Source organism: Tursiops truncatus, chromosome 8 (assembly GCF_011762595.2).
Source record: "Tursiops truncatus isolate mTurTru1 chromosome 8, mTurTru1.mat.Y, whole genome shotgun sequence".
Taxonomy (NCBI): Eukaryota; Metazoa; Chordata; class Mammalia; order Artiodactyla; family Delphinidae; genus Tursiops; species Tursiops truncatus.
In genome coordinates, this window is record NC_047041.1 from 65122978 (window position 1) to 65138481 (window position 15504).

General features: G+C 48.6%; 1 protein-coding gene across 13 annotated transcripts in view; it reads left to right on the plus strand.

The window, feature by feature from the left end:
• Positions 1–15504, plus strand: part of MICAL2 (microtubule associated monooxygenase, calponin and LIM domain containing 2) — a 220595-nt gene that overhangs the window by 81621 nt on the left and 123470 nt on the right. For 12 of the 13 annotated variants that reach the window (XM_073808631.1, XM_073808625.1, XM_073808626.1 and 9 more), the window contains 4 exons: positions 5671–5878; positions 9782–9898; positions 11278–11379; positions 15212–15367. In XM_073808631.1, coding sequence (XP_073664732.1) covers positions 5671–5878; positions 9782–9898; positions 11278–11379; positions 15212–15367 — 583 coding nt within the window. Of the gene's footprint in view, positions 1–4751; positions 5069–5670; positions 5879–9781; positions 9899–11277; positions 11380–15211; positions 15368–15504 lie in introns of those variants that run through there. The other variant, XM_073808629.1, reaches the window with a different exon arrangement.

The following is a 15504-nucleotide window of genomic DNA, read 5'->3' on the forward strand; positions in this document are numbered from 1 at the left end:
GGAAAAAAATCCATCATGGAAAAATATACAAGTAGATGCTTGGAATATTTACAAACGTTTAAAATGCTGGAAGGCTGGATGTTAATATGAAGAAAAATAAAACTAGTCCTATATATTTTCTGCAATATATTCCCTTTTTTGTATTATAAAATAGCCATATATATATATGAATGTTGCAGGCAGAGTGCAAAGCAAGCGAAAAGACCCTGTGTGTGCTTAGGGAGACCTTTACGGCTGGAGTGCAGAGAGGGAGGGCGGTGGGTAGGAGCTGAAGACAGAAGGGAAATTGGAGGGCAGTGTCATGTAGGGTCTTTTTTTAAAATAAATTTATTTATTTTATTTTTGGCTGCGTTGGGTCTTCGTTGCTGCGCGCGGGCTTTTCTCTGGTTGCGGCGAGTGGGGGCTACTCTTCGTTGCGGTGCGCGGGCTTCTCATTGTGGTCGGTTCTCTCATGGGCTGTGTCCTGGAGGGACCCTTTCTTGACCAAATCTGTCCCTTCCACAAATGTCTCCAGTAGTCACAGGTGGTCCCAAACCATCTAGCATTCTCGGTCTCTGTTTCCCTTTCTCTAGTTCCCAACCAGACAGCCTCCTGAGGTTTGGGAACAGGAACCTTCTCTTGCATCCTCTGCCATCCCACAGAGCGGTCTCAATGGTCTTACCTGTCTAGTTGAGGAGGGAACATGCTGACACTACCACACAAGGCCCAAGGTAACCTGGAAGAATTTATATAGGATTGTGATTTCAAGTACAAACTCTGGGATCCGAGGTTAGTTGTCACCCTAGTCCTGTGACCACGGTTAAGTCATTTAACCTTCCTAAACTCCAATTTCCTCATCTGCCAAACGGCGATGAATTATGCCCGGTTCAGGGTTATTGTAGGAAGGAAATGAGGTGCCTGTGTTACAAAGTGCTTAGCACAGTTCTTGCACAGTAGAAGCAGGCAGTAAGTGGGAGCTCTGAGTTTTATTATTGCTATTATCAATACTGTCACTGCTCTTGCTCTTCCCAATATGGGATGGCCAGGCACGTGCAAAGGTGGGACAGAGTTGGCACTGTTGATGACATACTTTGGCATCTGAAATGAAAGGAGTCGTGGGCTGCTGATCTCTTCCATTGGTGGGGGAAATTCCTGGGAACTCATGCCTTAGATGGGGGGGAGATACAGGAGGTATGAACAGCACCCAGAGGCAGGAAGCACAGCCTTGATGATTGTACTTCTGACTCCCAAACAGGGGGTCCAATCTGAGTGTACTCGCAAGGCCCAGGGACAGGATGTTTGCAAATGAAACTGTCCCTGAAAATCCAGACCCCGTGGTCACTGGTTATAGTTGCTCATACAAGGGTTAGAGCACCAGCTCAGGCTGAAAGGGAGGGACAGAGAGGAATGGAATGTTTCTCAGAGCAATTCATATTATTGTTTTGAGAGCAGGCAGGGAGGGCAGGATATCTTTCTTCGTTTCCTCTCTGTAAATTTCTGAGGTTAGTAAGTGGTGGTAATTGTTACCCAGAAATAACTGGGTGTGACCCAGATACAGGAGAGTCAGACCAGGGCAGGGGCAGGGCCGTGTCAAGTCAGATGAGGGTTGGCTCCTCACCAGAGTGGCCCTTGAAGTTGCTGTGAAGAGCCAGGTCACAGAGATTTCTCCATCCTTGGCTCAAGTGGCTGCATCTCTCTTAAGCCCTTCTTACTTAGCACTGTGAGGCTGTGAGGCCAGGCCCCCGGATTAGCATGTGGAAGGCACCTAGGACCTGATGACTCTCTGTCCTGCGATTCTGAATGAGCTGTTTTTACTTGTGGTAACCCAGTAATAGTCAGGGCCTTCCTGCCTGGGTTTAGATAAGTGGCCTGCCCTAAGAGCTGGTGAGCCTGCGAAGCCACGCCAGGAAACGCGAGGGCACGTCCCTGGAACCAGAGCACTGCCCGGGGAGCTGGCCTGTGGGTCAGCATGCCGGGAGGGCTGCCGCTACCAGGGAGACGACACCACACGTGACCTTGTGTCACTCAGCTCGCTTCCAGGTCTCCGGAGGCACTAGAGAGGCTGCCACTGTCCATGCCCAAACCACCACTGCTGTGGCACCTGCCTGAGTGGCTTCCGAGGACTTGCAGGGGCTCTAGCTTCGTCCAGCCTATAAATTTCCATCCCAGGGAAGCTCAGCTCAGACGCAGGCTCAGGCCTTCCATGCAGAGGCCCTGTGCACTCAGACTGAACACAGCTCCATTCAGGAGGCCCACGTGTGCTGGGTACAGGGAAGGAGCGAAAACTGGCCTCCTTCATCCTGACCGCACCCTCTGTGGTCCATCCTCCTGGTTAGACAAGCAGTTCAGAGCACAGGCTTTGGACCCACACTGCCTGGGTTCGTGTCCAAACTTGACCACTTCCTCATTAGGTGACCCACCTTAGAGCAATTTCTGACCCTCTTTTGCCTCCATTTCTTAGCTCAAATATGGGGGTAATAGCAGTACCTGGAGCAAGTTGCTTAACTTTTCGATGTCTCAGTATCCTCACGTACAAAGTGGAGACGGTGATGACAGTTATCTCATAGATAGGGCAGTTGGAAGGATGAAATACATGAAATGATTAGGACAGTGCCTCGCAAGTAGAAAGTGCTGAGTGTGGTATAGTTTAGATCCTATAATCATCCTTTTCAGTGAGGTGCAGAGCCTGGGTGAGTGAGCTTGTGAATGGCTCACTCAGCTGGTCTGCCAGCTGCCTGCAAGTGTTTGCTGGCTTTCTCTGCCCCACCCCACTGGGCTGTCTGCACACGGAGCCCCCAAGGAAACTGGAGGCAGAATTCAGAAGTGGAAATCAAGCCTCCGGACGGCTAACCCTGGCTTAGCCCCTGCTCCACTCAGTGGCTCCCTCCGGGGACCGATCCTTCTAGCATTCCTGGCACCAGTCCCAGCACACCTACCCATTTAGGGGTTGGAAGATGCACTGTGTCACCAAGAAGTGGGTAGTGCTTGTAGGGCTCCCCTGGGAGAGCACAGGGGTCCTGTGTGAGCTGGGGCTGCCCCAGCCCTGTGCCTTGACAGTGGGTGAGGCCCCTCATCCCCTCTTCCCAACCTTTGATAAATAAAGAGATGATCTTTCCATGTGGTGTTTGTCTCTCTCCACGAATGTGGAGGTCTAAGCACTGCCAAGCTTATCTATACAGTGGACTTCCTGCTGGTGTTGGATCTGCCCTGCTCCCCACTGCGTAATAAATTTATGTCGCCTGAGCACACAGATCTGCTGACATCCGTGATCCTGGTGGCCTTGGCAGACTCCAGCTCCCCCAGCCTGGGTGGGAAATGCAGACATAAACCCTAGCTGACGTGAACCGAACATCCTTGTTACAGTCGGACAGCAAGAACTGGGTGGGCCGTGAGGGTGTGGGACATTCCTTCATCCATCAGTTCTTTATTGAGCCCTCCTGTGTGCCAGGCCCTGTACTGGACGTGGGGACAGCTTTTGAGGAGCTTTTGCACTGGCCTGGGAATCAGATGCAGATAATTATAACACGTGGAGCTTAGTTCTGGGGTAGCACTAAGGACAGAGCCTGTGGGAGGAACGTATAATCTAATTTGGGGCTCGGCCTCAAGGCTGAGTTTTAATGAAAAATTTTTGTTCCTTGGCACCGAGTCCTTAGCAGTGAAGCCCGGATGCGTCTGGGAAAGGTGGAGAGTTCCTCTGGATTGAGTTATCGCAATGCTTTGCGTTCGTGGTCTCTTTGCACTATGCTCGCCATCCAGAGCGTCAACCATGGGCGCAGGCCAGGGGAGCCCTCTTCTCGCCCGCTCCTCTGCCCAGGCACGTAGCAGCCGCGGTTTTCGGCTTCTTGTCAGAACTCCGAGTTCCCATGTTAATCATAACAAGTGTGCTCCTAGAGGAACGGGCCTGGCCTCGGCCAGCAAGCCTTCTCTCCTGTCTTGATAACATCTGTACCGAATTTTCTCCCTTTATGTAATTAGGCCCATTGGTATTTGCTTTGGGTATGACTGGCGTCTCTGAAATTTCAGGCCCGAAGTATGAGCTGGCGCCCAGGGTGGTGGGAAAACTGAGCTTTCATCAGTGGGATTTCAGGTTTAGCTGGGAGGGTCAGAAATGGTACGCCAGCTACTGTTTGCGTGAGAAATGTACAGCAGACCCCCAACTGGTGGGAATGGGGTCCCCTGCCTGGCCCCGGGAGCGGTGCTGGGTCAGGCCTGGTGGATGATAGAAGGATGCAGGAGGGCTCCCCTCCTGCCCTCCTGCCCTTCCTGCCCTTCTTCACCCCACATCCTCCCACCCCACTCCATCCCTGGCCCGGGAGTGACAGAACTCAGCAAACAGGAAAAGATGCGCTAACTGCAAAGAAATGCAGTGAATCTAGACTTAACCCCGAAGCCAACCTCAGAGTGTCGGGGTTTGGAGTCTTGCTTTGAAATGCCCGTCATGGTCTGGCTATGTCTGAGCCAGAGGAGCTGTTTGGGGTGTGAGATAAAGAGGGAAGCTGTGCTTGGGGGAGTTGGTTCTCTGCAGTCAGCTCCAACCAGAAAGGAAGCAAAAGGATTTGTATACCCGCTCCCTGTCTCTGGAGTGAATTGTATCTCAGCGGTGACTTCATTTCCCCTAACAGAGTTTCCACCAACTCTCTGGGAGGTTCCAACGAGTAAGCCACACTGATTGTGGTGTGGGAGCTTCTGATATGCTTATTTGCAGTTCCCCTTTGGGAGTCTGGAGGCCCCAGATGAGTGATAACTGGATGATGGAATATAGCTAGGGGAAGGGGAATGCATTTTTTTAAGATAAGTTTTGATCCCAAGCAGAAGGAATGTTTCCAGATGCCTGTGCAATGTCAAGCAGTGGGGTGTGGATGCAGATCTCCTTCCCTGTGACTTTGCTGGGGTATCCCCAGTTAGTTAGACCCCCCAGTTGAACTCCTGCCTCTTGAAGGTGGTTCAGGAATTGCCTGGGAGTAGGGCAGGCTGCTGCATGGGGATGTCTCTCAGCCAGAATATCACCCTTTTCCCGTTTTTATTGGATTGGTGCTGCACACAAGACTTTATTTGAATGGAAGGACTTTTGCCCAGCATAACTAGTTTGGTAGGTCATTATGTGTCTTCCCTTCTTTCCTAAGTGGCTTCCTTGGGGAAGGACCCTTGTCTTGTTCAGTGTGACAGGGTCCGTTGAGACCTAGCATGGGACTTGAACAGAGTCCTGTTTTGTCACCTCTGCCCACATGGTCCCATTGCCTACCGGGCCAAGACCATATACTCTTTCACTTGACACTTCAGACTCTCGGCGTCTAGTTCCAGACCAACCCTTGTCTCTTTTCTCTCCTTTCCCTCCTTTCCCCCAAAGTGTCCTTTTCTCCATCCACCTTGAACTAAGAGGTTAAATGCCAGAGCTGGGATTTAAGCCCAGTTCAGTTTAACTCTGAACCTCACGTGTATCTTACTGTGCCTCCCCCGAATCCTTTTACCTCTGTGTCCCTCACGGCGTCTGGCACAGTGCCTGGTGTGTGGTAGGCCCACAGGTAATGTACATCGGATGGATGAATGGCGGGTCCTAACAGGTGCTCGGTTTGCACTCACTGGTTGATTTGGGTGGATGGGGGTTTGCTTCCCAGTTACGCTGCTGACTAGGGGCTTGTGTCTGCAAGGCTAGAGGTTGCTGAGTGCCTTTCTCCTCTCTCCCCTCTGCAGTGTCTCATCATTGGAGGAGGACCATGTGGTTTGCGCACTGCCATTGAACTTGCCTACCTGGGGGCCAAAGTGGTCGTGGTGGAGAAGAGGGACACCTTCTCCCGGAACAACGTGCTGCACCTCTGGCCTTTCACCATCCATGACCTGCGGGGCCTGGGAGCCAAGAAGTTCTATGGGAAGTTCTGTGCCGGCTCCATCGACCATATCAGTGAGTGGAGCCACTGGTGACACCCCATGTGGGGAGGGGGCTGACCCTGGGTGGGTTATATCTCCACATTGTGGAGACCCCAGGATATTTCATCTTGCAGGTCTCTGGGGGCTCCACACGTTCAACTGGCAGACATTTAATTCCAGGCCCTGTGCTGTGCCCCACTAGGCTGGAAGCACCATGAGGCCAGGGATCATGGTATGTCTCATTCACCAGAGTATCTCCAGGGCATAAAAGAGTACTTGACACATAGTAGATGCTCAATAGACTTCTGTTGAATGAATGAATGAAATATGGGAAACAGAGGCAGAGGTAAGTAACAGAGTCTGCACCCTCAGAGAACTCACTGAGATTCTGTCAGTAATAAAATGTGCTTTAACAGAGCAGTCAGACTTGCTAAAGGAGCTCAGAAGAGGGAGCCACGTAAAACCATTCAATGGGCCAGGTTGTCAGTGACCTCTTGGGTAAAGGAGTTGGGACACCGTGTTGCCTGTTCGGGGAACCAGGGCAGGTTTTAGAACAGAGGAATGCCACCATTGACAGATCCTATACCAGGTTTCCTTGAACTTTAAAAAGAGAGAGGCCATCGTGATGGGGGTTCACCCAGAAAAGAAAGGGAATTGGGAACATGGACTTCAGGTCCCGGGCCATCCCTGAATGCTTAGGTGGGGCAAGGTGAGCACCGAGGCCTCCCGCTCTGACGTTACTTAGGCCTGGGTCTCTCGAGGCAAGATCTGTGCAGACAGGCTTTGGAAGAGCAGCCTCCCTCCTCATGCTCTGCAGGGAGGAGGTCTTGAGCCATTTTATATACAGCAATCATGACTCATAAAAGGGAAGTTAAAGAGAGTTCAAGCATTTGAACAGATTTGGGTCCAAAATCTGTCTTGTCCATTTTCTGTGTGACTTGGCTCAGATTCTTTATCTTCTTCCAGCCCCAGTTTTGTCTCCCCTAAATGTGATTGATGCCTGCCTACCAGGAGGGCCGAGAGGATTAAATGAGGTCACATGTGAAATGTGCTGTCTCTGTGCCTGGCAGGTCGTAGGTGCTCAGGTAGCGCTTTGCATTCAGTGGGGTACAGTGAGCAAGAAGCAGTCGGGATCCCTAAACCAGAATTAATTCAGAGCTGCAGTCTCTCAACCAGTGAGTGGAAGGAGAACCCTGAGAGCCATGTTCTTATGAGCCCAGGCACTGATGGGAAAAGGGTGTAGGGTTAGGGCGGGAACAACTGGAGGGAATTATCAGCCAGACAGGGTGTGATTCAGTCAGATACAGGAGAACTTACCAGCAGTGGCCCAGGGTTTGTTCCCACTCCGGGATGAGAAAATTCCAAGAGTCCATTGGAAAGAAATTTGGATTTGCCCAGAAAGCTGCAGTGTCAGCTTTCCAGATATTCCTTACCACCCACAGAAGAATGTATATTGGTACCAATCTAGAATGACAGCATTATGCACCACTTTCCCATCGAGCCTTGCTGAGAGGCAGAGCTGGGCATCAGGAGGTCTTGGGAGGTCCCAGGCTGCCAGGCTGCCTTGACGGCCGGGAGCCCCTCACTGCCTCATTAATGGGGCCCCCATTTAACCCCTAGTCCTTGGAAATATGCCAGCATGCAGAAGCACTGGCAGGACTGGAACGGAGATTCGAACGTTCAGAGTGATCATTGTCAAGGGCAGCTCTAATACCTGTGAGAAGAGAGGCAGGGAGAATTTATTGAGCACCTACTGGGTGCCAAAACCAGACAGACGAAGAACGTTGAAACTGTGAAGAGAGGCCAGGCCTCCCCCACGGCCTGTTTCCAGGCAGGAGGTGGGTTGGGTTCTTTAAGCCCCAGCTGATCGGCTTCCTTTCAGACTGACCCATGGTCTCCAGCCCCAGCTGTGACCTGGTCCTCGGCACTGCTCCGCAATTCCCCACTTGTCCTGTGTCGGTATCCTCCTCCAGTTCCCAGTGCTGACGGGCACTCCCCATCCCAGCCCCCTCTCCTTCCTCCTGCCCTCGCCTCTCCCCAGTACCCATTCCTTCCTCCCACCCTGAGGCCAGAGGCCGAGCTGGCCACTTCCTCTCCAACTCTAGGCCCTCTTGCTTTCCCTCCTTTCACCTGCCCTTACCTCACACTGCCCTCCAGTCCTCTGATAGAGCCCATTACTTTTCTTCATCTCAAAGTGTTTATTCTAGAAAGAGGTGACATAGACTTTGCCTATACTTTCTACTCATGCCACCTTCCATTGCGGTCTGATTTCTTCCCGCCACTGTGCTAAAGAAATTCCAGAAGCTTCCCAACCTCCCGTGCCCTGGCCTCCTGTAGTCTTCATTTTCTTAATCTCTCCATGGGATCTGGTATCTTGGTCCCTCCTCCCTTGGCTTTCAGGACTGCAGCTTAGGGCCTGTTCTGCAACCCACCTTGCCCCCAGCCCCCAAGCCCTGCCCCATTCTGTTTACACATGTTTCCTCTGTTAGACAGTGTTCCATGTCTCCTGGGCCTAGCATGGCACCTGACACATGGTAGCTGTTCAATAAATGTTAAATGAGCGAAGCCCACAAAATACAGAGGGACCCACAGATAATTTGAAACTTTATGCTCTCAGAAATGTATTTGAAGGCATGCCCATTTGTACTCAATGGCAGGAACAAAATAGAGAAACAAGGAGCCACTCCTTGGGGGAGTTTAGGAGAGTGGGTAGGAGGTGGGAAACCATGAGCCCAGCTTTGTGGGGAGGAGTCACCACCCCACCCCTTACCCTGGATGGCTGAGAGCTTAGGTAGAGTCCCCCACAGGGTGAGCCGTTTGCTCTCTGACTTTACGTATTGGCTCTTTGCCGTCTCTCTGTTTACACCTCTTTCCATCTTCACTTTATCACACCCACAGCCCGGTTCAGGAAGGAGGCAGGAAAGAGAGAGCCTAACAGCTAGAGCACAGTTAGAGGATTACCTAACAGCTAGAGCACAGTCTCGGAAACAGATCTGGGTCCACATTCCAATTTTGTTCCTGTGTGAGCTTGAGCAAGTCACTTAGGCTTGCTGAGCCTTAATTTCTCACCTCTAAAATGAGAATAGAGAATTCCCTGGTGACCAGTGGTTAGGACTCCATGTTTTCACTGCTAAGGGCCCGGGTTCAATCCCTGATTGGGGAACTAAGATCCGGCAAGCCAAAAAAAAAAAAATTTTTTTTCATTAGAAAAAAAATAAAACGAGAATAATTACTCCGAAGGGCCACTGTAAGGGTTAAATGAGAAAGCACTGTAAGGGTTAAATGAGAGAACACAGAGTGCTTAGCACATAATTAGTGCTCAGTAATGATCGTTATTGGTACAGGCATACCTTGGAGAAATTGCAGGTTCAGTTCTAGACCATCGCAATAAAGCGAATATCCCAATAAAGTGAGTTACATGAATTACAGTGCATATAAAAGTGATATTTACACTATACTATAGTCTTTTCAGTATATACGCATAACAGAATTATGTCTAAAAAACAATGTAAATACCTTAACTTTAAAATGCTTTATTGCTAAAAAATGCGAACCATCATCTGAGCCTTCAGTGAGTTGTAATCTTCTTGTAATAGTAACAACAAAGATCACTGATAACAGATCACCATAACAAGCATAATAATAATGAAAAAGTTTGAAATATTGCTAGAATTGCCAAAACGTGACACAGAGATACAAAATGAGCAAATGCTGTTGGAAAAATGACACCGGGAGTACTTGCTTTGATGCAGGGTTGCCTTAAACCTTCGATTTGTAAAAAATGTAATATCTGGGAAGTGCAATAAAGCAAAGTGCAATAAAAGGAGGCATGCCTCTATATTGCTATGCTCAGAAATCACTGAGCAGTGATAATACAGTGTTCTGTATACAGGAGGCACTCAGACATTGCTACTGACAGTTCATCTCTTCCCCTCAGGTATTCGTCAGTTGCAGCTCATCCTGTTCAAGGTGGCCTTGATATTGGGGGTTGAAATCCATGTGAATGTGGAGTTCGTGAAGGTCCTAGAGCCTCCTGAAGATCAAGAAAATCAAAGTACAGTATAATTTTCCTTTTGGTCTAGAAATCAGATATTGCAAAACGGAAATCATATTTGCAGCTCTTAGAGGACGTTCCTGTTAAGGTTATTCTTACTGAGAGCCGTTTGGCATAATTTCATCAAAGGATCTTTTACCTTTTTGGACCACTGCTGTCACTTGAGCTTTGCTCTTCAGCTCCCAGGGGATTTATTATTAAGTATTTAACATATAATTTGGTTACCCTGTCACTACGAGGCGGTAGTTGGACAGTTGAAGTCTAAGTAGTAAGTAGGAAAAAGACATAGATTCGGTTGTCTGGTAAAGTTCCTTCGCATACTCTTCAAGCTGTGTGTATACACACATAGATATGTGGATACACTTATTATACCCACATGATATTTTAAAATCCAGTAAAGAAAGTGAAGTTTCTAGAGCAAATATGAAATAAATGTTCAAAATATTATTTAGTATATAATATTTTTGAGCTTTATTGAAGAATAATTTACAAACCACAAAATTCACCCATTGTAGGTATGTCTTATTTAGTAATTCATCTCTTGTTCCTATTAGTATATTTATATAAATTCTGATCTTTTATATACATCATGGTCAGAGAGCTTGTTCATGATGCCTCTGTATCTTACTTACTATCAAACTCTTCTGCTGCTGGGCTGGGCTTTCAGTTTTTGGTCCAGCTTCATGTCAGGGACCTCATAGTTTCACATGCAGGTTACAACTCTGATTTCTCCCATCCTCTGCCCAGAATATTGAGAATTTAGGGGAGATGTTAGTTGGCTTTTGCGGCAGGACAGCAGCTGTAATTTAACTTTGAGACCTGTGTGCTCTTAACCTTTCCCAGACCCCTAGTGGGTGTTAAATCCTAATTATGGGTAACCAGCAAGATTGCACCTGAAAATGGTTTCATAAAAGACTGTGTATTGCCCAACAAGAACGTTTGAGCATAATAAAGTAGTAATTCACGCTGGTTTCATTATACCCTGCACAAGCTTTTAGTTCTGTTTAGCAATGGGAGGGGACCAAGGAATGGGGGGATACAGAGAGAACATGGTAGAATCTGTTGAGTTAAATAAGGTGCAAGTGAGACTGGTGTGAGGATTGTTAGGATAGACTCCCACCCTTTATAGAAACCAGTAAAACCAGGCGTGGAGTTAGCACTGCTGGTTTACCTTGTCCTGGATTCAACTGAAGCTAAAGCCAGAAGGACTCCAAATTCAAGTGTGAATCTGCACAGCTTGGGTCTTTCCGCTGGAGCCTCTGTCTGGGGTGCCCGTACCTGTGGCATTATCCATTTCTCACGACCAACACAGAGGGCATGTAATCACTCTGTCCTGCCATCTCTCACTGCCAACTCATCTCATTTTTCTGTCCTGGCAGAAATTGGCTGGCGGGCAGAATTTCTCCCTGCAGACCACTCTCTGTCAGAGTTTGAGTTTGATGTCATCATTGGAGCCGATGGCCGCAGGAACACGCTGGAAGGTGAAGACTCTTCTTCTTCCTGGGGCTGAGGATGGAGGGATGGGAGTGGGAAAGGGTATATCAGGAAGGGTGTGGAGAAGGGGGGCAAGATGGCAGGTGCCAAAGCTGGATGGGGGTCTTGATAGAAGGCCAGACTGCCCTGCTGTGCGTGAGGCTGCGTGTTTAGAGAACAGCCATTTGATACTTTCTGAACCTCTGTTTTCCCAACTATAACACATGGATAATAGAACCTCTCAGAAGATTGCTTTAAGGGCTGGGAAAATGTAAAAATGTTTTATAAAAGAAAAGCACCACGGAAATTAAAAGAAAAAATCAACATACATTTACTAAGCATCTGCCAGTGTGAAAGCCATGATGCTAAGCGCTTTCATACTTACTTCTTCCAACTAAGAGAACCATTTTCATACTCTTCGTGGTTCTGGTTTACTGTGAAGTATAATACCCCGGAAGGAGAACCCCACCTCTTCTCATAACTTTAAAGCATGCTCACTGCTGGGCAGTAAGATAAGTTTTGCCCAAACTGTCAAAGAACAAAACAGTGCCTCTCTACTTCTAAATTTGGAAGTGTTAACATGTTTTTAGGGAAGAATCTATTCAGGCTGAGAGAGGAAGAAATGCCATTGTGGAGAAATGCCTTCAATCACCTCCACCCCAGCCCCAAGGTTAATTGGTGCACAGGTTATACTAATTTGCACCAGCTGTACTAATTTAAGACCCTGGGATGAGGACAAAGTGGTCCCACATGGCATCTCTTGCGCTGGGGACAGGTGTGCTTTTTTTTTTTTTCCGGTACTCGGGCCTCTCACTGTTGTGGCCTCTCCTGCTGCGGAGCACAGGCTCTGGACGCGCAGGCCCAGTGGCCATGGCTCACGGGCCCAGCCGCTCCGCGGCATGTGGGATCTTCCCGGACCGGGGCACAAACCCGTGTCCCCTGCATCGGCAGGCAGACTCTCAACCACTGTGCCACCAGGGAAGCCCGACAGGTCTGCATTTTGAGCTTGTCCTGCTCAAGGGCTGCAGGCTGCAGATGTCTGCTGGGGAGGGCACCTTCTCTGAGGACAGAACACCCTCCCTAAACTAGGGCTGATCTCACAGAACTCAGAATGCGTACGTAGTCTGCCTAGCTGAGGCACTTCCCACCTGCTATACACCCGCTGCTCCTTTCCTCTTTCTTCACTTCCATACCCACTCCCTCGCCCCAAGCAATCAATAACGGATATCAAACAAAAATTTTAAGCTGCCAACCTGAATGCTGTACTATTAGAATTTTTGAGCCCATTCTGATGGTTTGAGAAAACTGTAAGTGTGAATATAAAAATCCAGGATCCATGATCACCTTGAGGGATGGTTTGATATTTTGTGAACATGAAAAGCAGGGCAGGAAGGGGGAGAACCACTTGAGCAACTGAGGACCAGGTAAGCAGACTAGAGCAGGGTTCTCAATGGGCACTGTTGGCAATTGGGGGCCAGTTTTTGTGGTGGGGACTGTCCTGTGCATTGTAGGATGGTTAGCGGCACCCTCAGTTGTGGCGACCAGAACCATTTCCACACTTGGCCAAATGCCCCTGGGGGGCAAAATCACCCCAGTTAGATACTAGAGACTAGTGGCCATTTTGACCATTTCCACAAAGGTCTAATGAAGAACCCAAATGAGGGAGTAATGTATAGAAACCCAAGGTTATTTTTTTAAATTAATTTATTTAATTTATTTTAGTTTTGGCTGTGTTGGGTCTTCGTTGCTGCGCGCGGGCTTTCTCTAGTCATGGCGAGCGGGGGCTACTCTCCGTTTCGGTGTGCGGGCTTCTCATAGTGGTGGCTTCTTGTTGCGGAGCATGGGCTCTAGGCACGCGGGCTTTGGCACTTGTGGCACACAGGGTCAGTAATTGTGGCTCACGGGCTCTAGAGCGCAGGCTCAGTAGTTGTGGCGCACGGGCTTAGTTGCTCCGCGGCATGTGGGATCTTCCCGGACCAGGGCTCGAAACCGTGTCCCCTGCACTGGCAGGCGGATTCTTAACCACTGCGCCACCAGGGAATCCCAACCCAAGTTTTTTACTCAAAGGGATTTTTGACAAAGAAGTGTGGGAATCGCCAAGAGGCTTCAGTGTCTGGTAAGCCAATGTGAGGGGAATTCCCACAGGTGCTGAAGCCAATGGTTCTGTCTGCTAGCAAGACAAATGCCTTGCATTAAGCAAAGTAAACAGCGGTACCTGGGATGGAGGGGAAGTTCAGGGCTACAGGAAAAGACAGATGCTAAAAAGAAAAGGGATTCGGAGGAGGTGGTCCACTGAAATGGGACCACCTGCTTGTGATCCTCTGGGCAACTGCCTGTGATAGTGTGGTTTATAATAAGGCAATTATATTTGGTCTTCGTCCCCTTTCTGGCACAGCTACCCAAACCCTTGGAATTTCCTGAGCGATAAGGGCAAATAGGAGCATTTTTTGTTATGATATTTGGCCTCTTGTCCGTGGTTCCTGAAATCAATTCAGAGCCATAAGGGTGAAATGGGTGTCTTGTTATTCATAACAAGCTCCTTTTCACACCGAGTTTATGTTAATGAAGAGAGTTTTGGAAAGCACCTAAGGAAGGGAGGGGACTGGTTGCCAGGGGAGCCAAACAAGTGATTAGAGGGTTGGAACTTTCAGTCCCACCCTCTGACCTCCTGGGAGGGGAGAGGGGCTGGAGATTGAGTTCAGTCACCAATGGCCAGCGATTTAATCAATCCGACATCTGTAATGAAGCCTCCACAAAAACCCAAAGGAGATGGTGTGGAGAGTTTCCGGGTTGGTGAACACGTTGTTTGGAGAGGGCGTGAAAGCTCCATGCCCTTTCCCCATAACTTGTTCTAAGCATCTCTTCCAGCTGGCTGTTCCCGAGTTGTTTAGGAAGTAAAATGTTCTCTGAGTTCCGAGAGCCACTCTAGAAAATTAATCAAATCCAAGGAGGGAGTCCTTGAGCCTACAATCTATAGCTGGTTAGTCAGAAGCACAGGTGACAACATGGGCTTATAATTGGCATCAGAAGTGGGGGGCAATCTGGTGGGACTGAGCCCTTAACCTGTGGGATCTGATGCCATCTCTGAGTAGATAGTGTCAGAATTGAGTTGAAGTGTAGGACACCCAGCCGCTGTCCTGGAATTGCCTGTCAGCGTGGGAGGAAAAAAAAACCCATATTATAATTGGGTGCAGAATTCTTACGGCCATTAAAAAGCGATTTCAATGTATACCGTTGAAAACTGTAAGAGCCTCGATTAATCACTGAACTAAAATAATTGCAAGTTAGAGTTCCATCTATTCATTGTACATTTATTGACTGTGTACTAAGTGCCAGTCACTATGGACTGGAGGTAGAAAGAAAATTTGTTAAAATCTCTGTTGCACAGGAATTCAGTCTCATAATTCTACTGTTTAAAGGGGGAAAAAAGAAACCGTGAGAAATGCTGACAATGTAGTTTCAATTGTATAAGTTTAAAGTGCAGATGAGTCTTTCATGAGACTTCCTTGCAGCAATGCCTAACACATCCTCTAAAGGATGAGCCCTGTGATTGCCCATTGGAGAAGCACAGTTTAGCCTTTTGTTTGTGGAAGCCTAACCAGGATAATTGGTCCTATAGATTTTAGAAAAGGAAAAAGTCCCACAGACTTTGAAAGGCCTCCAACGGGTTTTCTCCTCGGGGACAAACCTCAGCATTTCTGCCTGCCGCCTGTTCTCTAGATCCAAAGTTCTGGTTTCACTGGCCTGTCGGCCATCTGAGAATAGCTTTCTCAGTAATCTTTTCCAGTTTTCACACCAAATCCAGAAGAAAGACCCACTTTTCCCATTTTCCTCCCACAGGGTTCAGAAGAAAAGAATTCCGTGGGAAGCTGGCTATTGCGATCACCGCCAACTTCATAAACAGAAACAGCACAGCTGAGGCCAAGGTGGAAGAGATTAGCGGCGTGGCTTTCATCTTCAATCAGAAATTTTTTCAGGATCTTAAAGAAGAAACAGGTGGGACCCTCACCTTTCTCCAAACCAGGCCATCGTCCATGCTTCTCTGTAGCGTACAGGGCTTGGGGGAGGAGGGCACTCAGCTTTCCCAGCTCTTGGGAACAGGAGACTCACGCTGATAAAGTGGAAGCAGGGAT